The sequence below is a fragment of the Aquarana catesbeiana genome, linkage group LG02 (assembly GCF_042186555.1).
Source record: "Aquarana catesbeiana isolate 2022-GZ linkage group LG02, ASM4218655v1, whole genome shotgun sequence".
Lineage (NCBI taxonomy): Eukaryota > Metazoa > Chordata > Amphibia > Anura > Ranidae > Aquarana > Aquarana catesbeiana.
The window spans coordinates 136823440-136849562 of NC_133325.1; the positions used below are offsets into that span (position 1 = coordinate 136823440).

At 42.6% G+C, this 26123-nt stretch overlaps 1 protein-coding gene across 1 annotated transcript in view; it reads right to left on the reverse strand.

Moving 5' to 3' along the window:
* Nucleotides 1-25272, reverse strand: part of CUL5 (cullin 5) — a 128714-nt gene extending 103442 nt beyond the window's left edge. The window contains 1 exon segment of the mRNA XM_073613504.1: nt 25133-25272. Within this exon segment, the coding sequence (XP_073469605.1) occupies nt 25133-25156 (24 nt within the window). The 5' untranslated portion in view covers nt 25157-25272.
* Nucleotides 25273-26123: the final 851 nt, after the last annotated feature.

Below are 26123 nucleotides of genomic sequence, written 5' to 3' on the forward strand. Positions count from 1 at the left end.
AGCCGTGTGTACTAGGCTTCAGGATTTGAGAGGAGGGAAGCACACAGAACAACTACACCCTCCTCTCTGCTACCCATTAACAGAAGCCTTTGTATTTTGTAATTGTGTTCACATAATACCAAGGCTTCTGTGAATGGGCAGGGGGAGGGGGTTGGGGCATAGCAGCTGCAGTGACTCATGTTCAAGATGCATAGCTCAGAAGGATCAGTACAAAACAGCTGTCAGATATAAATAATAGAGATAAGCCCAGGAGGTGCCATGCATTTTGCTGGACTTCAAGTGAGCCTTCATTTTTTTTTTTTTTTTACAAAATTCCTAGAGTTCAAGAGGTTGTAAAGGCAGAAGATTTTTTTATCTTAATGCATTCTATGCATTAGGATAAGCCTTCTGTGTGTCACAGCCCCTCTCAGCCCCCCAATACATACCTGAGCCCATCTAGATCCAGCAATGTTGCACAAGAGACTCGGCTGTCCGGGACTCTCCCTCCTCATTGGCTGAGACAGCAGTGTGGTGCCATTGCTGTTAAAGTCAGTGAGCCAATGAGGAGAAAGAGGGGGCAGGGCTAGGGCGCGGCTCTGTGTCTGAATGGACACAGGGAGCTGCGGCTTGGCTCGGGTGCCCCCATCGCAAGCTGCACTCAACAGGAGGGAGGGGCCAGGAGCGCCAGCGAGGGAAACGAGAAGAGGATCCAGGCTGCTCTGTGCAAAACCACTGCACAGAGCAAGTAAGTATAACATGTTTGTTATTTTTAACGAAAAAAAAAAAAAAATTAGATCACTTTCAGCTTTAATGTATAAGATTAACAAGCAAGAAGGAACAGTGGAAATCTACATTAGAGTACACTTCTAACAAGAGGCATTGAAACCCAGGTGCCACAATAAAGCATGTAAATAAAAATCATGTATATATACATGTGGACACTGAAAAACTGAATTCTGAATTGTCTGCTTAAAAATAATCCTTAAATGCCACACTAGCCAAAGCCCATATAGAAAGACTGAAACTTTGCTAATAACCATTAGTGCGCATTACAAAAAAAAAAAAAGTATATAACATCTTTATTATCCATCTTATCCTTGCATGAATAGAAGACACCAGAATAGAAATCCGACAAGTTCCTAGATGGTCCTGCAGCACAGCTATGCGCTTTTCTATAAATAAACAGACCCGGCCACATGCTGGCGGTGGTATTATTTCACATGTGCAGCACAGTCCATCTTCTATTCATTTACCCACAAAGTGGATTTAATCCATTTTACACGCACTAATGTTTTATGTGTTACATTATGGTTTTACCACATACCTATTTAAACATCAAGCACAAAAGATATTTTGCTTTCCTTTTATAGGTTTATATATTTTTTCCCAAAAAATAAAAATCAGAACAGTTCATTGTGACACAGTAGCTGTGTATGGTACAGTCACCGGCTTTGGATCCAACAGAAGATGGAACCATTTCACTGGGTTTAACCTAGACTTGGGTCCCAAAACTACGAGAAAAGGGAAAAGGTAGCACTAAAATAAAAATAACATAAATACGTTAGGGCTGAAACAACTAATAGACATAAATCGATAAAAAAAAATAGTTATCAACGATTTTTATTATCGATTAATTGTTTGGTCAATTAGATGGCCTGCATACACAGTGCAGCATGCATACAGCTCAGTACACCATCCATACAGTAAGGCTGGGTTCACACTGGTGCAATGTTAGACATGCGATTCCCACCGCACTGCTGTGCAGATTACATGCAATGTCTGTGCGATGCGAATTCAGCCATACATATTGTATGGCTGAATTCACATGGTATTTGCACCAAAATTTTGCAGGATCCTTTTTTTGGTCCGCACTGGAATCGGATTGCATGGGTGTTCACACCTATGTGATCCGATTCCTGCTCCATTTGTCAGTTCACACTGCGATCCGATCTGGGGGCGTCATTAACTTTGCACTGACATCCGCAGCTGTTCGCAGATGTCAGTGTGAACCGTCGGGAGGTGACATGAGATGCTGGAACCTGCACTGGAATCTCGCTGGTTCCTGCATCGCATATATGTGTACCGGGACTAAGTGCCCGAGAAGCTGTGAACGTGTAAGGAGCAATGCCTCATGGGACATGTAGTCCTGAGCAGGAAAAGAAAGTGATGTAAGGGCTCTGTGTAGGGAAGATCAGCATCTGAACCCAGAGAAGCTGGAGGCTGGTAGACTAGAGGTAAGGTAAAAGAGAAGTATGGGTTTGGGCTTTTTTCTAGATTCATACTTACCTAGGTGGATGCAGCATCGATCCGATGCTGCATCTGATCACCGGTGCCTCTGCACTGAGAACTGATTGATCGAACACAGATGATCGATTGGTTCTGACAGCTCCCCAAGCAGAGAGCTGCTGACTGCCAGTCACAGAACGGCCGCTATGATCATTCCTATGGGAGGCGAGAGGGGACGTCCCCCCCCTCCCGCCGCCCTCCTGTGCTTGTTCCGACTCACTGTTATGATTGGTGAGGCGGAGAGCGGATCCGCCGTCGCCGGATGTAGATCATAGAGATTTGCGGCGAACCAGATGGTTGCTGGAGTCTCTATGATCATCGGAGTCCGGGCGCGATGTTATGACGTCACGCCCGGCCTCTCCATTCAAAAAAAACGGCGCCGCTTTGGCTGGGAAGCGGTGATCGTTTTATTTTATTTTTTATTTCAGGCTTTCCAGCCTAGTGGTGAGATATGGGGTCTTACTGACCCCATATCTCACTATTAAGAGCACCTGACATGTCATATTGCTATTATAAGGGATGTTTACATTCCTTGTAATAGGAATAAAAGTGATCATTTTTTTTTTTTTTTCCAAAAAGTGTCAAAATAAAAAAAAAAATATAATTAACAATAAAAAAAAAAAATTTTTTAAAGCGCCGCTGTCCCCGTGTGCTCGCACGCAGAAGCGAACGCATACATAAGTCCCGCCCACATATGAAAAACCATACATGTGAGGTATCGCCACGAACGTTGGAGCGAGAGCAATCATTTTGTCCCTAGACCTCCTCTGTAACTCAAAACATGTAACCAGTAAAAAAATTTCAAGCGTCGCCTATGTGGATTTTTAAGTACCGAACATTGGCGCCATTCCACGAGCGTGTGCAATTTTGAAGCGTGACATGTTAGGTATCTATTTACTCAGCGTAACTTCATCTTTCACAAAATGCAAAAAAACATTGGGCTAACTTTACTGTTTTTTTTTTTTTAAACACAAAACTGTTTTTTTCCCCAAAAAAAACGCGTTCGAAAAATTCCTGCGCAAATACTGTGTGAGATAAAAAGTTGCAACAACCGCCATTGTATTCTCTAGGGTCTTTGCTAAAAAAAAACATATATAATGTTTGGGGGTTCTATGTAATTTTCTAGCAAAAAAATGATGATTTTTACATGTAGGAGAGAAATGTCAGAATTGGCCCGGTAGGGAAGTGGTTAAAGATGATTACATCCATGCAAAAAAGTCTCAGCCTTAAGCTCTACTTTAATTAAAAAAAAAAAAGATTTATATCCCTCTCCCAACCCCCCAAACCTTCATTTAGCTTCATACCTGACTCACAGTTAAAATATCCAAATATTCTACTTCTGTGTATATTATTATAGATATAGATATATATCTATATATGAGCTGCACGATTCTGGCTAAAATGAGAATCACGATTTTTTTGCTTAGAAGATAGATCACGATTCTCGCGGCGTAACATGATCTTTCACATTAAAACAAAAAAAATTGGGCTAACTTTACTGTTTCGTTTTTTTTTTTTTTTTTATTCATTGAAGTGTATTTTTTCCCAAAAAATTGCATTTGAAAGACCGCTGGGCAAATACATTTTTGACATTTTATTCCCTAGGGTCTCTGCTTAAATATATATGTTTGGGGGTTCCAAGTAATTTTCTAGCAAAAAATATTGATTTTAACTTAAGAAAGAAGTGTCAGAAAAAGATTTAGAGGCCTCATGCACACGAGACGCTGTTAAACTCGTGTTCAGAGGCAGTAGGACACTTTTTTCAACTGCCCCTGAACCCATTCAATGTTATTCTATGTGTCCATGTACACAGTCTCGTTTTTTGGCGTTTTTAGGCAGTTGCGTTTAACCTCGTTTTTCCAGAAGCAAAAAAATGGGTTCAGACGCAAAAGTTTTCCACGTTTTAGACGCCAAACGCGGCTAAACGCCGGTACCCGCGTTTAGCCGCGTTTGCGTTTATAAGTGTTTTTTACAACCCAACTTTGGGGCCCCATATCTTGGGGCCACTTGGTGCTAGGAACACACAGTGGAACTAGCACTACAACATATCCAAATTTGGGGTTCCTAGCACCAAGTGGCCCCAAAGTCGGGCCACAAAATGTCATTCTCTGCTGCAGAAGTGCTTGACATTTTGCGACCCGACTTTAGGGCCCCATATCCCATGGTCACTTGGTGCTTGAAACCCCAAATTTGGTGTGCTAACACAATTGGACTAACACTATAACATATCCAAATTTGGGGTTCCTAGCACCAAGTAGCCCCGAGATATGGGGCCCTAAAATCAGGCCACAAAATGTCATTCTCTGCTGCAGAAGTGCTTGACATTTTGCAACCCGACTTTGGGGCCCCATATCTTGGGGCCATTTAGTGCTAGGAACCCCAAATTTGGTTATGGTGTAGTGCTAGTTAGCACACCAAACTTGGGGTTCCTAGCACCAAGTGGCCCCGAGATACGGGGCCCCAAATTTGGGTCGCAAAATGTCATTCTTTGCTCTGCAGACGCTTTTAGACGCAAACGCGGCTAAATGCGGCATGCAAACGCGGCAAAACGGGTGTTTCTAAACGCCGGTTTCAGCTTTTAAAAACATGTGTTCAGCAGAGTTTGCACCAACGTCTTGTGTGCATGAGGCCTAAGTGGTTAAACTTCCTGCATTTACACGTTATTGAAAACTTGGCATACTGCCCTGATTGTTTATTTACACAGAAGTTATATTCCTTTGATCTAAGAAGGAAGCTTAGTTACAATGTTTCAAGTTAAAAGACTTGGCTGAATGCCTGGATGTTTTCTTTTGACAACTGAGTGAGCAGATAAAGTCTCTCCACTTGTTTATATGAAAGAATCGGCAACCTCTGCAGGAGAGATCGTCAGGGGAGGTGAATCGAGATCACGATTTTTTAACAATTAATTGTGCAGCTCTAATATATCTTTCACTGTTTCACAGTATAAATGAACCCTTATAAAGGGGTTAATTTTAGGTTTTTAACCCCATCATGACAAGTGATGCAAAAAGCATGCTGCTACTGTTAGATGTCTTAGCCCCAGTTCACACTATTTGTATGTGAATCACAAAGCAACTGCACCACATTCCTGTGTAATTTAGTACGGTGCGATTTGAGCCCCTCAAACTGCACCGCATCGCACCAAAAAAGTGCAGGCACCTTTTCTGGAGCTGCACTGCAGCTGCCACGCATGGTTGTTTTGTACCATGTGATCTGGTGTGGACAAACCACTTTGCCTTCATGATCCTTTTGGGGTGTTGTGAACTTTTTATTGACACCCGCAGTAGATCGCAAACACTATGCGATTGCAATGCAGCACGAGAAACGCACAGGGATTGCTGCATTACCCACACCACATATACATTATATTGTCAAAAGTATCGGAACGCCTGCCTTTACACGCACATGAACTATAATGGCATCCCAGTCTTAGTCCGTAGGGTTCAATATTGAGTTGGCCCACCTTTTGAAGCTATAACAGCTTCAACTCTTCTGGGAAGGCTGTCCACAAGGTTTAGGAGTGTGTCTATGGGAATGTTTGACCATTCTTCCAGAAGTACATTTGTGAGGTCAGGCACTGACCACATTTGCAGACCAAAGTCGCAATCTTGTTTATTTAATGAATAATTGTGCAGCTCTATGTAATGTTAATGTTTTTAGTCTGCAGTTTGGGTGTAACACTCCATTTGTTCATTAAATTATGCTAAATAAAAGAAAAATGGCATATTGAGGTTTTTATACATAGTAGGCAGGTAAGTGAGGTTGAAAAAAGACCATCAAGTCCAACCCATGTGTGCGATTATATGTCAGTATTACATTGTATATCCCTGTATGTTGTGGTCGTTCAGGTGCTTATCTAATAGTTTTTTGAAACTATCGTAAACTATCGTTACAGTAAAGAACCCTCTACACAGTTTAAGGTTAAACCTCTTTTCTTCTAATTTTAATGAGTAGCCATGTGTCTTGTTAAACTCCCTTCCGCGAAAAACCTTTGTCCCTATTGTTGGGTCACCAGTACCGTATTTGTATATTGAAATCATATCCCCTCTCAAGCGTCTCTTCTCCAGAGAGAATAAGTTCAGTGCTCGCAACCTTTACTCATAACTAAGATCCTCCAGACCCTTTATTAGCTTTGTTGCCCTTCTTTGTACTCGCTCCATTTCCAGTACATCCTTCCTGAGGACTGGTGCCCAGAACTGGACAGCATACTCTAGGTGCGGCCGGACCAGAGTCTTGTAGAGCGGGAGAATTATCGTTTTATCTCTGGAGTCGATCCCCTTTTTTAATGCATGCCAATATTCTGTTTGCTTTGTTAGCAGCAGCTTGGCATTGCATGCCATTGCTGAGCCTATCATCTACTGGGACCCCCAGGTCCTTTTCGATACTTGATTCCCCCAGAGGTTCCCCTCCCCCCCAGTGTATAGATTGCATTCATATTTTTGCCACCCAAATGCATTAATTTTACATTTTTCTACATTAAACCTCATTTGCCATGTAGTTGCCCACCCCATTAATTTGTTCAGATTTGCAAGGTTTTCACATCCTGCAGAGAAGTTATTGCCCTGCTTAGCTTAGTATCGTCCACAAATACAGAGATTGAACTGTTTACACCATCCTTCAGGTCGTTTATGAACAAATTAAATAGGATTGGTCCCAGCACAGAACCCTGGGGGGGACCCCACTACCCACCCCTGACCATTCAGAGTACTCCCCACTTAGCACCACCCTCTGAACTCGCTCTTGTAGCCAGTTTTCAATCCATGTACTCACCCTATGGTCCATGCCAACGGACCTTACTTTGTACAGTAAACGTTTATGGGGAACTGTATCAAATGCTTTTGCAAAATCCAGATACACCACGTCTACGGGCCTTCCTTTATCTAGATGGCAACTCACCTCCTCATAGATTAATAGATTGGTTTAGCAAGAAAGACTCTTCATGAATCCATGCTGATTACTGCTAATGATACCGTTCTCATTACTAAAATCTTGTATATAGTCCCTTATCATCCCCTCCAAGAGCTTGCATACCATTGATGTTAGGCTAACTGGTCTGTAATTCCCACTGGTCTGTAATTATATGATTTAATACAATAATTGGCCAAATAATTGATAAACTGCAGCCCTAAAATCAGTAACCCCATAACTTTTGGAGTAGAGAGGTAACTTAGGTGGGACCCTGGAGTAGAGAAGGGTACCAGTGTCAAGCCTGCTGCACACTTGCATGGTGGAAAGTGTCTTCCCAGACACTAGCTGCTCACTTTTGTTGCCAGCGGTTTATACATTAATGGCTGTGTGTTGAGTTATTTTGAGGGGACAGCAAATTTACACTGTTATACAAGTTGTACACTCACTACTTTACATTGTAGCAAAGTGTCATTTCTTCAGTGTTGTCACACGAAAAGATGCCCCCCACTGACCCCTGTACACTGCCCCGCTGACCTCGGTCCTCTAACCCCATCCTCTGTCTCGCTGACCCCTGTACACTGCTCCGCTGACCTCTGACTCCTATACACTACCCCACTCCTCTGCCCTGCTGAACACTGTGCTATGCCCTGCTGCATCCTGCCCCCTGCACTGCTGAACCATGTTAGCTAGTGGGCACAGGTGCAGTAATTGGGGCTGATATGTGGTGTGAAGATGCAGAAATTGGGAATGATCTGGGATCAGAGAGTGCAGGAAATTGAGTTTATCTGGGGTCTGAAGGTGCAGGAATTGAAGCTGATCTGAGGTGTGAAGAAGCAGGAATTGGGGTGAATCTAAAGCGCGAAGGTGTAGGAATTTGGGAGATCTGGGGGTTGATGGAGCAGGAATTGGGTCTGATCTGGGATGTGAAGGTGCAGAAATTGGGGCTGATCTGGGGTATGAAGGTGCAAGAATTGGGGCTGATCTGAGGTGTGATGGTGCAGGATTGGGGGCTGAGCAGAAATTGGGGTGATCGGAGATGTGAACGTGCAGTAATTGGGGTTGATCTGAAATCTGATGGTGCAGGAATTGGGGCCGATCCGAGGTGCGAAGGTGCAGAAATTGGAGCTGATCTGGGGTGTGAAGGTGCAAGAATTGGGGCTGATCTGAAGTGTGATGGTACAGGAATTGGGGCTGATCTGGGGTTTGAAGGTGCAGGAATTGGGGCTGATCTGAGGTGTGAAGGTGCAGGAATTGGGGCTGTTCTGAGGTGTGAAGGTGCAGGAATTGGGGCTGTTCTGAGGTGTGAAGGTGCAGGAATTGGGGCTGTTCTGAGGTGTGAAGGTGCAGGAATTGGGGCTGTTATGAGATGTAAAAGTGTAGGAATTGGGGTTGATCTGAAATCTGATTATGCAGGAATTGGGACTGATCTGAGGTGCGAAGGTGCAGAAATTGGGGCTGATCTGGGGTGTGAAGGTGCAAGAATTGGGGCTGATCTGGGGTGTGAAGGTGTAGGAATTGGGGTTAATCTGAAGCGTGAAGGTGCAGGAATTAGTGGTGATCTGAGATGTAGAAGGTTCAATAAGGTGCGAAGGTGCAGGGATTGTAGTGATCTGAGGTGTGAAGGTGTAGGATTTGGGGTGATCTGAGATGTGAAGGTGCAAGAATTGGGATGAACTGAGGTGTGAAGCTGCAGGAATTGGAGTTATGTGAAGGTGCAGAAATTGGGGTGATCTGGGATGTAATTTACAGCATTCACTATTTAAAAATTCCTTTTCATGAACGAAAGTGTGAAGTTGAAATGTCGATTTTTTGGGGCCGATATATTAGGCTGATTTTGTTTTTTATTTTTTTATTTTTTTCCCTTCATCTCATAAAATCTAACAGTTAGACCCCTTTCACACTGGGGCGTTTTTCAGGCGCTTTTGGGCTAAAAATAGTGCCTGTAAAGTGCCTGCAAAACGGCTCACCTGCAGTCTCAGTGTGAAAGCCCGAGTGCTTTCACACTGAGGCGATGCGCTGGCAGGATGTTAAAAAAAAAGTCCTGCAAGCTGCATCTTTGGAGCGGTGTATACGGCTCCTCCACCACTCCTGCCCATTGAAATGAATGCACACCGCTACCGAAGTGCCTGCAAATCGCTTCAGCAGCGGCGCTTCAGCGGCGCATTTAACCCCTTCCTCGGCCGCTAGCTGGGATATAAGCGCCCCACTAGCAGCCGAATAGCGCCGCTAAAATGACGGTAAAGCGCCGCTAAAGCTAGCAGCATTTTACCGTCAACGCCTGCCCGATCCAGTGTGAAACCAACCTTAAGTAATAAGTGATACAGAAATTTTTTTACATTTAAACATTTATTAAACAAAACAAACCTCAAATCAGTTCACTTGTATGTATAATTTAGATTTAAAAAAAACTATACCGTGTGACATAAAATATTCCAACTACCGCTATTTTATTCCCTAGGGTCTCTGCTAAAAAATATATATATATAAAATGTTTGGGGGTTCTAAGTGATTTTCTAGCAGAAAATACAGGATTTTTACTTGTAAGCAACAAGTGTCAGAAAAGATTTAGTCTTTAAATGGTTAAACTGAGAACTTCTACACACAGAGTCCAGCTCATTGATAAGTGTAAACATTGTATCTCTTCAGGTTCTTTTATCAGACTCGGCAGGCTGCCCAGAGAGGAGAGAAGTCCCTTCACAGAGGACTTCAGGCAACTTGCATTGACTTCTATTATAGACGTCATTTGCAAGTCGCGCTGAAGTTACAATCGGCCTTTTTTATCAGCACAATCGGCCGATGCCGATTAAGTAAAAAACACCAAATATCGGCCGATATATCGGTCGACCTCTAGTCAAGACTCATGATATACCATGTGTTATTAGGTACATTGAAGCCAACAGTGAGTTCCACCGTGTTATTGTGTAGCTGGAATAACAGAGGTACTTTGGAATGGCATTGTATAAGCAAAATAATTGCTCCTTCATTCGTTATGCCCACCACGGCTTCTGTATTAGATTGTTCGACTTGGTTAGCTAAGGTTTTTTGTTTGTTTATTTTTTTGGATTAGATGCATCAGCCGCAATGCCAGCTTCTGAGTGTGTTAATTGAACAGCTCTTGTGTAAGGTCCAATGCCAGAACTAGAACTTCTGCTGTATTAATACATTACCTAGTGCTGGTGAAAGTAAAAATACAATCATCAGTTTTATGACTGAAGTCAATGTTAGTACAGTTTAGTTGGGAACACTATGTCCAGCAACTAGATCTACTTAGGCTAGGTTCCTGTGGGTACGCATGTAAATCGCATTAATTCCCGCACCCAAACGTACTGGTTTTTTTTTTTGTTAGCAGACATGCAGGGGGTGCCATTGATTCTTAATGGCACTTGCAGGAATCTGAAAATTAGTGGTGCACCGAAACGAAAATTCCAGTGCCGAAATCGAAAATTCAGAATGCACTTGGCTGAAAACCGAAACGGGCAGTTTTTAAAATTTTTGTTTAATTATTTAACTTAATTGTGGCTGTCATTTTTGCAGTGAAGTCAATGGGATGCAATTTTGCATTGCAGTCAATAAGGGGTGTTTTAGCATTAAAGGCAAAGGAAAGCAGTTTTGCATCAAAGTCAACGGGAAGGGGTTTTGTGTTACAGTCAATAGGGGACGTTTTTGCATTGAAGTCAATGGGATGTGATTTTGCATTGAGTCAATGGGACGAAGCATACCATTATTGGCACCTCTTTTTCTATTGACAAAACACTGATAACCCTATTTTTGCCCGCTGGTTTTCGGTGGCCAATATATCGGCGCATCCCTACTGAAAATGCATAGGGCTGCAATTTAAAAAGATGCAGGGAACTTTTTCCTGCATTTCCCACACGTACAGCAGCCCATTTAAATGAATAGGCTGCTTTGCTCGCGCAAATGCAAGCCGCACCAACCGCATAAGTGTGAACCCAAGAATAAAGAGTCCCATAAACAGCTCAAACTTCTGCCAATTCTATCTGAATCGCCTGAAATTCAAGCCATGCCCCAGTTGAAGTACATTGGGAAGAAATGAGTCGGGTTTGCATTCTACAGCGACCCACATTGCTTTTATCCTTGTGATCACATTTTTTGTACACATCTGTGACTTGATGTATGTACTTTTTATAATAAATACGCTTTTTTGACCTGCACCATATGGAGCCTTTTTGTCTTTCACTATCCCCATATTGGTTGGGTTGAGAGTACTTTTATATCTACTACCTACATCTGGATCATTCCGCAACCGGGTTCCAGTTCCATCCTGTCCCGTGGGTGTTCCAGAGCACAGCATTGGAGTTCCAGGCTTTGGTCACCATAAGCTCGATTGACCCACTGCCGCTGGCATGTGAGTCCACCCTGTCCGGTAAGAGTATTCATCTATATTCCCTGGGTATAGGATACACTATCCCTGGTGTTACATCGGCCAGTCTTACTTCATCTCACTACCAAAAGTGTTTTTTTCTAAGAGTGGATTCAAAGTCCTCTTTATTTGTGGCCTATTTGCCTTTATGAACTCACTATATTGGTGACTCAATAAATCACTGGCTACAGCCACTGGACTTTGCACTTTCTTTATATACCAACATTTCATGTTTACATAATTTTCAATGCACTGTACAACATGTTGCTTTTATGATGGTTTATAGCGCTACACTGTTTCCACATATTTCTTTAACTTTGGTTAGCGCATTAATTTCACAAACATAAATCACACAAGCAGGAAATGACATTTCTGGGGGGTGTTCCATTCACCATCTGTGTACAGAACACCTCCAGGTAGCCACATTGCATTGCATTTTACAGACAATTACAGAGCTGCAAATTGAAAAGGAAAAGGTCATTTTTATTTATTCCAAACCAATGGGCAATTTTTAGTAACATTCATTTACAAAATGACTTGTGTCACAATTGGATACTATATTCTTTTTTATATTTGTTATTTCCCATGAATGTGGAGTTACCCTTTAAATGGGACACATTTAGTCTTTAAATCCACACTGCATGTTCCTGATCACTGGCCACACCAGTACAGTGTCATTTTGTACCATTGTCAGCCAGAACTATGTCCTGATTGCCAACTCTGATCAGGAACCAGAACAGCTACTGCAAAAAAAAAATAAAAAGAGGAGGCTTTTGAAATTCTAAATACAACTGATGACAGTACTGGGGAGTATACCTTACAACCAGATACAAATTTGAAGTACAAACCTGAGGGAAACTTAAAGAGGAACTTCACTTTTAAATTAAAAGTCAACAGCTACAAATATTAAATGACTTTTTAACCACTTGCCTACTGGGCACTTTTACCCCCTTTGTGCCCAGGCTAATTTTCAGATTTCAGCGCTGTCACAATTTGAATGGCAATTGCGCGGTCATGCAACACTGTACCCACTGATGGGCACTGTTGTGGCTGCACTGATAATCAGGACAGTGATAATCAGTGTAGATGACCCTTTCACAGAAGCCAGCTGCCGGCTCTCTCCATGATGTCAGCATGAGGAAAAGAATGCCAATAACCAGCTTGTGGTTACATCGTGATCAGCTGTGATTGGATACAGCTGATCATGTAGTAAAGGGTCACTGTGATTGGCCCTTCACCCCGATCAGCTGTGTCCTAAGAAAACAGCGATCACAGAGCGTACCACAGCGGGTGCACATCATAAGACACCCTCCGATAACTGGCCGACCTCGCTGAGCCATCATTGGGCTGTAGCACGGTCGGGAAGTGGTAAACAAATCAGGTACTTACCGATGCCGGGGATTTAGTGCTATCTTCCTGCAGCTGGTTCTCCTTACTGCTGTGCACGAGATTGCATGGCACTGTTGAACTGGTTCTGCAGCCTCCTGGAACATATGATGTGTTCAAGGAAGACTACGGGTGGGGGGTTAAAATGGTTCTAAAGGCTCAAGGCTTTTTACCTTCATGCATTCTATGCATGAAGGTAAAAAACCTTCTGTGTGCAGCAGCCCCCCTAATACTTACCTGAGCCCCATCTCAATCCAGAGGGACTCTCCCTCCTCATTGGCTGAGACAGGAGCAGGACCCATTGGCTCCTGCTGCTGTTAATCACAGCCAGTAAGTCAATGAGAAGAGAGAGGGAGTGGGGCCGATCTGCGGATGTGTGTGTGATTGAACACGCAGAGCAGCGGCTCGGGAGCAAGCCTGCTTGGGTGCCCCCACAGTAAGCTGCTTGCTCTGGTGGCACTGGGCCTGCAGTGCCGGCGGGGTACTCGAGAAGAAGAGGATCAGGGCTGCTCTGTGCAAAACCACTACACAGAGCAGGAAAGTATTAAATGTTTGTTTTAAAAATACAAAACAAAAAAAAACATGCCTGTTGAGTTGTCAAATGTAGTAAGGGGAAACCTTCCATAATGGAAATCTATTCCAGTAACAACTGTAAAAAAAGGGAATTTTACCTCGCTTGGAAGAGAATTCCTCTTACTTCCTACCTGTGACAAGAATCAAGAGAAATCTCACAGACCAAGGGTGTGGGGGATACTTTCTATACGGGGAAACTGTAGCATGCATAACTAAAAAAACAGCTAATTCATATTTAGCACACAAATCCTGTATTTTTATACCAGTGACTTGCTTGCCCTAACAGAGAAGGATTTAGACAAGCAACACTGAAACTATGTGTAGAACGCAGGTCAATGAGGCTTAAGCAAAGAGACTGGCAAAATGCCACACATACCTCAGAAAAATCCTGTTGGGTTTTCCTTCTTTCCTGGATGGACTTTCAAAAGTAATGCTAACAACAGTATAAAAAACTAGAAAGGAACCCATGAGATAGGTACACACACACACACAAGTCTCATTGACCATTGTGTATATTATTTATTATTATTATTATTATACAGGATTTATATAGCGCCGACAGTTTACGCAGCGCTTTACAACATTAGGGCAGAGTACAAGTACAATATCTAATCTAGGAGGGAGGGTCAAGTTATACAAAAGGGTAATAGCTGTAGGGGATGAGCTAATGGAGAAAATAGTGCAGTTGTTAGATGGAGGCAGGATAGGCTTCTCTGAAGAGGAAAGTTTTCAGGGATTGCCTAAAAGTGGAAAAATTTGGAGACAGTCTGACAGATTGGGGTAGGGAATTCCAGAGGATGGGTGAGGCTCGGGAGAAGTCCTGGAGGCGGATATGGGAGGAGGTGATGAGGGAGCTAGGGAGCAGGAGGTCTTGGGAGGAACGGAGATGGCGATTAGGTTGGTAGTTTGAGACTAGGTTAGTGATGTAGCTGGGGGCAGAGTTGTGGATGGCTTTGTAACTTATTGTTAGTATTTTGAATTTAATTCGTTGGGAGAGTGGTAGCCAATAGAGGGATTGGCAGAGAGGGGTAGCAGACACTGAGCGATTTGTAAGGTGAATGAGTCTGGCAGCCGCATTCATGATGGACTGAAGGGGGGATAGTCTATTTAAAGGTAAGCCAATGAGGAGTGAGTTGCAATAGTCAAGGCGAGAGATAACCAGGGAGTGAATCAGGAGCTTTGTGGTTTCACTGGTTAGAAAGGGATGTATTTTAGAGATGTTGCGGAGGTTGAGGCGGCAAGCTTTGGAAAGTGATTGGATGTGGGGCCGAAAGGAGAGTTCAGAATCCAGGATAACACCTAGCACCCTGACATGTGGGGACGGGTGGATGGTTTTGCCATTGCTCTTGACAGAGAAGTCAGGGGAAGAGGCACGTGGGGGAGGAAATATTATAAGCTCGGTTTTGGACAAGTTGAGTTTGAGGAAGTGGTGTGACATCCATACAGATGTCGGTTATTAAGTTAGTGATGCGTGAGGAGACTGATGGAGTGAGTTAAGGGGTGGAGAGATAGATTTGTGTGTCATCAGCATAGAAATGATATTGAAAGCCGTGAGAGGCTATCAGCTGACCCAGGGAAGAGGTGTAGATTGAAAATAAAAGAGGTCCAAGAACAGAACCTTGGGGGACCCCGACAGAGAAGGGAAGAGGAGTGGAGGAAGTAGAATTGTAAGTGACACTGAAGGTGCGTTGGGATAGGTAGGATGAGAGCCACTGAAGAGCACAGTCACGGAGACCGAGGGAGTAAAGTTTTTTGAGGAGGAGGGGGTGGTCAACCGTGTCAAAGGCAGCTCCAGATCCAGAAAGATCCAGAAGTAGGAGTACAGAATAGTGTCCATTGGTTTTTGCAGTTAGTAGGTCATTTGTGAGTTTTAAAAGAGCAGTTTCTGTGGAGTGTTGAGGGCGAAATCCAGATTGAAGGGGATCAAGAAGGTTGTTTCTAATGAGGTGGTCACTCAGTTGGTTGTAAACCAGGCGTTCAAGGAGTTTAGAGGAAAAGGGGAGCAAGGAGATAGGGCGTAGGTGTGGGTTAGAGAGTGTAGGATGGGGTCAGAGAGCCTTTCTCAGCTTCAAATATATATATATATATATATATATATATATATATATATTCCTTCAGCCACTGAACAGAAGTAGTGTATATGCGTTCACTCCAGGTACATTGGGCTGCATTGGCCACTCTTGTGCCCAACACAGTCCCAAAACATGGACAAAGCAAAATGTCCTATGTCCTAATTGTTCAGTTCACAACACTGCGTTGTGGTGGTGTGTGCTAAAAAAAGTAATACACTAGTACGGTTTTTTCACCACAACATGTCTACAATACATCGCATTGCAACACACTGCAGTAAATAAACATGAATGAAATGACATTTTGTGTCATTCCAGTAAAGTCGGGAAAAAAAAAAGGAAGAAAAAGTAAAACAGTGTGATGTGCTGTAATCAGAACATTGGCATTGTGTATACCTCAGCTCACACCAGCAACTGCATTACAAACGCCTTGTTCCCTTTCCTCCATAGAAAAGGGAATGCGAGACACTTATGCCGCGTACACACGACCGGACTTTCCGCCAGAAAAGGTCCGACGGAACAAATCCGTCGAACATTCTGATCGTGTGTGGGCTTCATCAGACCTTTTCTGTCAAAAAATCTGACGGACCTTAGAAACAGAGCATGTTTCAAATCTTTCCGACGCACTCAATTCCTATCGAAAAAAACGTTCGTCTGTATGCTAGTCCGACGGACCGAAAACGATGCAAGGGCAGCTATTGGCTATTAAAGTTCCTTTTCTAGTTCGGTCGTACGTCATCACGTTCGAAACTATTGCAATTTGGTGTGATCGTGTGTAGGCAAGTCGGTTTCGTCGGAACTCCGTCGAAAAGTCCTTTGGGGTTCAGTCCGACGAGAAGTCCGCTCGTGTGTAAGCGGCATCAGCCACCTCTCGGTGTGTATTTGACATACTGCATATAGGCTCAACAACTGTATGGTGAAGGAGCCAAGGGGTTAAACTGAACTGGTTATGACTGTAATTGGTATGGTCTTCAACTCACTTATTCTCCCCATGGTTTTCACTGTAAAACTGAACTTCCAGTCTCCAATATCATGTTATGCTCTTAGATTCTGCCATTTTACTGATCCAGATCCCCTGCAACACCCAAAGAGCTCAACAACTGGCAACTTTCTTTGGGAGAGAAGGAAGCAGAAACAGCCTTTCTCAGCTTCAAATTCTGAGTGTTCTGGAAGCCAGAAGAGACCCCAATGTAAAGGATGCCAGGAAACCTTTTACCTGCATAACAACCTTGTTGTTCACCTAGTTCATAATTTAGTACATCAGCTATGAGGGCAGCATTGCATCAAACTACAACCTTACAATGAGTACTAAACAGACCATTTACAACAAAGCTGCCATCAGACTGCTCCGTTCTCAGTTTAGAAAATACATGTGCAACCTAACTTGCAACTCTGCACAGCTAGTGTTGCAATCCAGACAGCATAGCTGAGCCCTTGCTTTCACTTTTCTCCAGAGTACTTGCACTCCTCTTGTCCATCCTCTATCTAATGTTCACCTCACTCTCCTGCTGCTCTGTCCCTCCCTTGGATCAAGGTTTCCAAATCTTGTGTGAGCTGCAAGTCAGACCTCCCTGTACTAGGAAGCGAGGGGTATTTTGCAACAAGCAGTACAATAATGGTGAGTATAAAGGGTTGGGGGTGAACTAGCAAGACAGACCATCACTGGCAAGTGACATGAACAAACAGCACAACAATGACATGGGGTGACTATGATATCTTATCCTGTCAGCAAGCTTCCAGTGTTAGACCAACAACACTGTGCAATGCTATAGCGTCTGACTGGTTTAAAGTGTTAACCATCCTTGATGCTCATGGACCCAGCAGATTTCATGCACATCTTTGGGCAATACCCCTGTATCTGCACATTCTGGGCAGAGGTGGTATCGTTTATCCACACAATGACCACTTATTTAGATACCGCTTACAGTGGTCTGTATATAAGGTCTGGTAAAGCCACCTGCCGAGCCTCCAGAACTCTAATTGGGCTGTTATTGTTCTACGCGAGGAAATTGATTCTTCTTTAATGGAAACCTCCATCTTTCCCCCACCCTAGTGATATGGAAAAATATGGTCAGTTCTACTCTGACCCTATATAAGGTCACCTACTTGTCGAGAGGATGCCCTAAAAGGTTCCACAAAGTGTGGGACATCTGGATTGAAGCCCCTTCCACTAACGCAGACCCCGATCTTTCTGACTAAGTAGCCTGTCCCCGGAGTTTGTGATATGAGTGAAACATACGGTATGAGCCACACCTGTTATTTTTATGAGAAGCAGGAGGTTTTATTTTGCAGGAGTCCTTAAAGCAGAGTTCCACCCAAAAGTGGAACCTCCACTTTTTTGCCCCCAACCCCCCCCCCCCCACACACACACACACCAATGACACATTTTGGCACCAATGCCACATTTTTTGACAGGTCCCCCTTCAGGAGACAGCGCCATCCCTCAGAAGTATGGCCCCCCCTACTACTTCCTTTGCCACCGTGTCAATTAGAAAGCGCAGAACGCTTCGCTCATGCGCAGTAGGGTACCGTGCCAGTTTAGGCACTAGTGTTATTGTTTGTTCTAAGCTGTGTTCAGCTCTATGTTCCAAACCTGGGTATGCCCATTAGGCTCCGTTTGAATCTTACTCTTTTAAATCCTCAATAAAAAGATTTTGAAAAAAAAAGTGTTAACTATTCCATTTTAATTCCAACTACAAATAAATGCAAATTTCAGGACTTAGACTAGTTATATAAAAAATAATTCAGCTATTAAGGCCTCATGCACACCGGATATTACTGATATTATAAAAATGCCAGTAGCATTAGTTGTAGAATGAGTTTTTCAGCATTTTTGCAGTAGCGTTTTTCAGTTGTAGTGTTTTTTAGCTTTTTTTGGCAAAACTATACTCCCACAAAAGCCTATGGCTGATAAACGTCAAATAGCCATGTTTTTCAGCGGTTTTTAACTTTTTTTTTTTTTTTTTTAGACTTAGGGCATTTTTACAGCTGAAAAACACCTCTAAAACTCACTAGTTCTGTTTTTTTTTGTTTCCTGCCAGAAAACGACCCAGCTGAAAACTGCTGATAATAGCCAATGTGTGCATGGACACATAGAATAACATGAGGGGGAGTTTATTGGCTGCAAAAAAAAAAAAAAGAAAACGTCTGAAGCCAAAAACAGCAGCTGTAAAAACGTCCAATGTGCATGAGGCCTTAGGCTCTGTTCTCATCTATGCGTATGGGGGCCACCATTGTAAAATCGCGCAATTATAATCACGGGACGCCTGTCGCCCAAAAGAAGCTCATGTACTTCTTTTGCGCGACAGGCGTCCCGTGATTCTGTTCGCACGTTTTTACCGCGATTGTCACCCAACGAATCGTGGGAAAATCGCAACGCGCTTGGGGTGCTATTGAAATCGACAGACAACATACCAGGAACACACGGGCATCCCACGATTTGCCGCTATTGCAAATACTGCACACAATTTCTACTACGGCGATACTTCACGCAATTTCGGAACGCAGAGATGTGAACGGAGCCTTATGCCCCATACACACGGTCGGACATTGATCGGACATTTCGACAACAAAATCCATGGATTTTTTCCGACGGATGTTGGCTCAAACTTATCTTGCATACACACGTTCACACAAAGTTGTCGGAAAATCCGATCGTCCTGAACGCGGTGACGTAAAACACATACGTTGGGACTATAAACGGGGCAGTAGCCAATAGCTTTCGTCTCTTAATTTATTCTGAGCATGCGTGGCACTTTGTGCGTCGGATTTGTGTACACACGATCGGAATTTCCAACAACGGATTTTGTTGTCGGAAAATTTTATAGCCTGCTCTCAAACTTTGTGTGTCGGAAATTCCTATGGAAAATGTGCGATGGAGCCTACACACGGTCGGCATTTCCGACAACAAGGTCCTATCACACATTTTCCATCGGAAAATATGACCGTGTGTACAGGGCATTAGAGTTGAATTCTAGCCTAACTCTAAATATACCGGTACTTAAAATGCTCCCTTCCCCCTCTTGCTGCCTATTCTGTGTAAGAAAGATGCGTATATTTGCCTTTTTTAGTCTGTTTCAGTCAAGTCATGTGATCCCATGTCAGTGAGCTGCAGGGGAGAGAAGGGAGCACTTGACAACAGCTGGAAATTTTGGGGAGCTATGACATCACCCATAGCCTCCCATGTCCCAGTCATTATTGATGCGCTCTCCTCTTCCCTGCAGCTGCCTCCCACTGATGCAGGGCAGCCAGAGCTGTTGGACCATGTGACTGGACCAAAGTGGACGAAAAATGGGTAAATATATATGTCTTTTTTTTTTTTTTTTTTACACAGGTCAGCCAGGATAAGTAATGGGGGGTGGTAACATGTTTAAACGTAGCAAGCGTTAAGGTGGAACTTTACTTTAACCACTTGAAGACCAGGCCTTTTTCAGACACAAGTAAAAATTTTTATTTTTTGTTAGAAAATTACATTGAACCCCCATACATTTAATATATATATATATATATATATATATATATATATATATATATATATATATATATATATAAAATTACTACATGAAATATACACACACACACATATACACATTATATATTTATTTATTTATATTATTTTTAGCAGAGGCCCTAGAGAATAAAATGGTGGGTTTTGCAATTTTTTTATGTCACAAGGCATTTGTGCAGCAGTTTTTTTTTTAAACGCAAATTTTTAGGAAAAATACATTTTAATTAATTTTATTGCCCACAAACACAAAATAACTTATTTTTCCATAAAATATAAAAGTTGGTGTTATGCCGAGTAAATAGATACCCAACATGTCACACTTAAAATGTGCGCTCGTGGAATGGCAACAAACTACGTCGCCATAGGCGCTACTTTAAAAGCCTTTACAGGTTACCAGTTTAGAGTTACAATAGAAATCTGGTGCTAGAATTATTGCCCTCACTCTGACGTTCATGGCAATACCTCACACGTGGGTTGCAATCGTTGTTTACTTATGCCTGCAGGACCAAAGCATGCATTCGCCTTTGTGTACAAGCATGGGGGCGCTTTAAAAAACAATATTATAAATATATATATATATATATATATATATTTTTTTTTTTTTACACGGTTTAATTTTTAATTTATTTTTATCACTTTTATTGCTGTTACAAGGAATGTAAACATCCCTTGTGACAGCATTAGGCAGTGACAGGTAATTATTATGGAGAGATATGGGGTCAATTAGACCTCAGATGTCTCCTCTGTCCTAAAAGCATCTGATCACACCAAAATCGATATGTTCAGATGCTTAACAAACTGGCGCTGTTTACATCTGGGAAACCAGAAGTGATGTCATTTCTATTTCCTATACCACAGAGATCATCGGGGATCTTCCGGTCCTCCACGATCTCTGTTGTAAGCTGGCAGGATTACCAGCTTTCATTCCCGGGTCGCCACCGGGACAGGAGATCCCAGAGAGGCACAGGTGGAGCCTCCGCCTGTAAAAGCAATCCACCAGCTAATTAGCTGCTAGGATGGCTTTTACATAAAAGCCGGCTGCTAGCTTTAAAAATGATACCGGGATGATGCCTGTAGCTGCAGGCATCATCTTGGTACAACCACTTAAACGCCAAATCAAGTACATCATTTGACTTTAAGTGGTTAACCAAGGTGGGGGACTTGATGGGGTAATTGTCTTCAGAAATGGCAATAAAGAGAATTCGGAGATGTGAATTAGTGCAAAGTTAAAAGGAGACATTCTTCTGGTGACACAGGACGCCTCATATCAGTTGTAGCTCTCATCAGTGGAGGTCTAACAATTTCAAGAAGGGCATCAAACATGTACATATTTATTCCGGTATAATCAAAGAACTTTTGGAGTGCGCCCGCAATTTGTGGTAAAGGAGTAAGGAAATGCCCCTTTGGAACGTCTCTGTTATGCCCCGTACACACTATGAGAAAAAACGGGTGAACGATCGGCGGGTTTTCCTCAATGTTTCACATCAAGTCGGAATGACAGAAATAATGTATGAAAATTCTTGTATGACAAAAGCTTTTTGTTGTTGTTTCTGATCATGTGCAGTCTCCTGTATCTGATATTTCTCATACGAAAATAGTTTTAAAACAGAACACTTTAAACGAAAATCGTTCATTCTGTTCCCTGATGAGAAAGATTTTGGAGTTTGTCCCGATAGAAATTTTTGTTCAGTAGGTTGGAATCGGCTGCCGAAAGTTGTGTACACACCATCAGAAAATCATACGATCGTTCCCCGGATGAAAATGTTCGCCCAATTTTCTTATAGTGTGTACATGTCAATAGACTACAGGAAGCAGCTTATAGCGACGCCACATCCCCCTCTTTTTCCTCTTTCCATGATCATCTTGAGCTGGACTAAGCCAAGTGCCAAAGAGAAGTATAGGAATCCATCCATGTAGCAAATTCACAAAAATGTCCGCTCTCACCCCGCCTAACCACACCTCAAATCACATCATTTCCTCTGCATCACTTCCCACTAGAAAGACACTCTCATGGGTGTTTAACAAGCTTTCTTCATGCTTTTTTTAATGCTTCAAAAACACGTCACAAATGCTATAGGCACGTTAATGAGTGTTGCCCTGCGCTCTGTTTTCAGTCACTGCTTTCCACTCTGAGCAGACCGAGAACTGAGCAATCAGTGGCCATGTGATCGCTCGGTCTTACAGCTGACATAGGACAGCTGCAGCATAGAGGCCATTATAGATTTTATTTTTTTAAACCCTGAACTTCTCCCTTAAAGTGGTTGAAAGCCCTTACATACACTCAATGAAGGGACTATACTCAGGTGATAGACAGAGATTAAAAAAATCCTGCTACATAAGTTGTACCTGTCTATCTGCAGCCATCTCTTCTCCACAGCCAATGAAAATGCAGAATTTATAAAGCTTGTCTGAGCTGTCAGAAAGAAGAGTTGAAGTTTCACTCCGCAGAGCTCAGTGAGGAGAACTAGGAGCTGATTGGAGGGAAAGGGCACCCCCCCGCCCCATTCACAAAGGAACAGAGCCAAGGCAGTCAATCACAGGCTGCGTGCTGGAGCACCAACCGGTCATTTATTTTTATTTTAGTGTTAGAGTGGGCCAACTCAATATTGAACCCTATGGACTAAGACTGGGATGCCATTAACGTTCATGTGCGTGTACAGGCAGGTGTCCCAATACTTTTGGTAATATAGTGTATCAGTGTGTGATGTCAGTGTTATAGATCCATATTTCTGTGTTTTAGATCATATATCAGTGTGTGATGTCAGTGTTATAGATCATATATCAGTGTTATATATCAGTGTTATTGATCATATATCAGTGTGTGATGTCAGTGTTATAGATCATATATCAGTGTGTGTGTGATATCAGTGTTATAGGTCATATATCAGTGTGTGTGATATCAGTGTTATAGATCATATATCAGTGTGTGTGATATCAGTGTTATAGATCATATATCAGTGTGTGATGTCAGCGTTATAGATCCATATATCAGTGTGTGTGATATCAGTGTTATAGATCCATATATCAGTGTGTGTGTGATGTCAGCGTTATAGATCCATATATCAGTGTGTGTGATATCAGTGTTATAGATCCATATATCAGTGTGTGTGTGATATCAGTGTTATAGATCATATATCAGTGTGTGTGATATCAGTGTTATAGATCATATATCAGTGTGTGTGATATCAGTTTTATAGATCATATATCAGTGTGTGTGATATCAGTGTTATAGATCCATATATCAGTGTGTGTGATATCAGTGTTATAGATCATATATCAGTGTGTGATGTCAGCGTTATAGATCCATATATCAGTGTGTGTGTGATGTCAGCGTTATAGATCCATATATCAGTGTGTGTGTGATATCAGTGTTATAGATCATATATCAGTGTGTGTGATATCAGTGTTATAGATCCATATATCAGTGTGTGTGTGATATCAGTGTTATAGATCATATATCAGTGTGTGTGATATCAGTGTTATAGATCATATATCAGTGTGTGTGATATCAGTGTTATAGATCATATATCAGTGTGTGTGATATCAGTGTTATAGATCCATATATCAGTGTGTGTGATATCAGTGTTATAGATCATATATCAGTGTGTGATGTCAGCGTTATAGATCCATATATCAGTGTGTGTGATATCAGTGTTATAGATCCATATATCAGTGTGTGTGATATCAGTGTTATAGATCCATATATCAGTGTGTGTGATATCAGTGTTATAGATCCATATATCAGTGTGTGTGATATCAGTGTTATAGATCCATATATCAGTGTGTGTAATATCAGTGTTATAGATCATATATCAGTGTGTGATGTCAGTGTTATAGATCCATATATCAGTGTGTGTGATATCAGTGTTATAGATCATATATCAGTGTGTGTGATATCAGTGTTATATATCAGTGTTATTGATCATATATCAGTGTGTGATGTCAGTGTTATAGATCATATATCATTGTGTGATGTCAGTGTTATAGATCATATATCAGTGTGTGATATCAGTGTTATAGATCATATATCAGTGTGTGTGATGTCAGTGTTATAGATCATATATCATTGTGTGATATCAGTGTTATTGGTCATATATCAGTGTGTGATCATATATCAGTGTGTGATGTCAGTGTTATAGATCATATATCAGTGTGTGATATCAGTGTTATAGATCCATATATCAGTGTGTGTGATATCAGTGTTATAGATCCATATATCAGTGTGTGTAATATCAGTGTTATAGATCATATATCAGTGTGTGATGTCAGTGTTATAGATCCATATATCAGTGTGTGTGATATCAGTGTTATAGATCATATATCAGTGTGTGTGATATCAGTGTTATATATCAGTGTTATTGATCATATATCAGTGTGTGATGTCAGTGTTATAGATCATATATCATTGTGTGATGTCAGTGTTATAGATCATATATCATTGTGTGATGTCAGTGTTATAGATCATATATCATTGTGTGATGTCAGTGTTATAGATCATATATCATTGTGTGATGTCAGTGTTATAGATCATATATCATTGTGTGATATCAGTGTTATTGGTCATATATCAGTGTGTGATCATATATCAGTGTGTGATGTCAGTGTTATAGATCATATATCAGTGTGTGATATCAGTGTTATTGATCATACATCAGTGTGTGATGTCAGTGTTATAGATCATATATCAGTGTGTGATATCAGTGTTATTGATCATATATCAGTGTGTGATGTCAGTGTTAGATCCATATTTCAGTGTTGTAGATGTATCAGTGTCGGATATCAGTGACAGGGCTCTGTAGGTCAGTGATGGAGTCCGGTTCTACGTCGGTGTTGCCGGTGACAGACTGACAGCTCCAGTGGGGGGCCGGGGATCCAGCCATGGACTCTCCCGGTACTGGAGCCGGTGACGGATAGCGGAGGCCACCATAAAGCAGCGCTGTGTGTGTGGGGACAGAGCCCGGGCCTCGCTGCGTAGCGGAGGAAAACATGCGCCCCCCGCCCGCAGGACGCGGTCACTAGCCATGGAGGAGGAGTGCTCCCTACCTTTAAAAGATGAGACGTCGCCATATTCCCTCAACTTGTCCTCCCGCCGGATCCCGCGAGATTTCCTGCTCACGGCTACCTCAGGACTCCGCGAGATCTCGGAGCCGGCCAGGGCCGATCATGTGACCGCAGGCCAGGGCAGGAGATGTCTGTCCGGTCCTCTGGCGTGCTATAGTATAGGGCGAGGAGAGCGCGGGAAATGAGGAGGAGAGGACGGGGTGGAGATGGATGGACGAGGATAGAACACATATAGTGTGTGGAGGAACATTGTACATACCTCAGGCTCTACTCCTACACAAATGTGCGAAGTTCACACTAGGGATATGGAATGGAGGGGGGTTGGGTTGCTTATTACACCCTCTCAGGGCCACTGTTTTACATCATTTAGACCCCTCATAACCTACCTAACCTGACAGGCAACCCCTCTACAGAGCATAGAGGTGAACAGTATGTAGCATACAGAGCGCAGGAGTCAGGAGTATGTAATGTACACAGTTCACTCCACAGGGGTCGGGAGTAGAGTTGCCACCTCATCCCTTTAAAGTGGGTAATATACAGCGTGTAGGGGTTAGGAGTGGGTAACATACACATTGTAAGGCTCAGGAGTGGGTAACACAGAGTGCAGGGGTCAGGAATAAGTAACATACAGATTGTAGGGGTCAGGAGTGGGTAACATACAGATTGTAGGGGTCAGGAATGGGTAACATACAGAACGCAGGGGTCAGAAGTGGGTAACATATAGAGTGCAGGAGTGAGTAACATAGAGATTGTAGGGGTCAGGAGTGGATAACATAATGAGTGTAGGGGTCAGGAGTGGGTAACACAGAGTGTAGGGGTCAGGAGTGGATAACATAGAGATTGTAGGGGTCAGGAGTGGATAACATAATGAGTGTAGGGGTCAGGAGTGGGTAACATACTGAGTGTAGGGGTCAGGAGTGGGTAACACAGAGTGTAGGGGTCAGGAGTGGATAACATAGAGATTGTAGGGGTC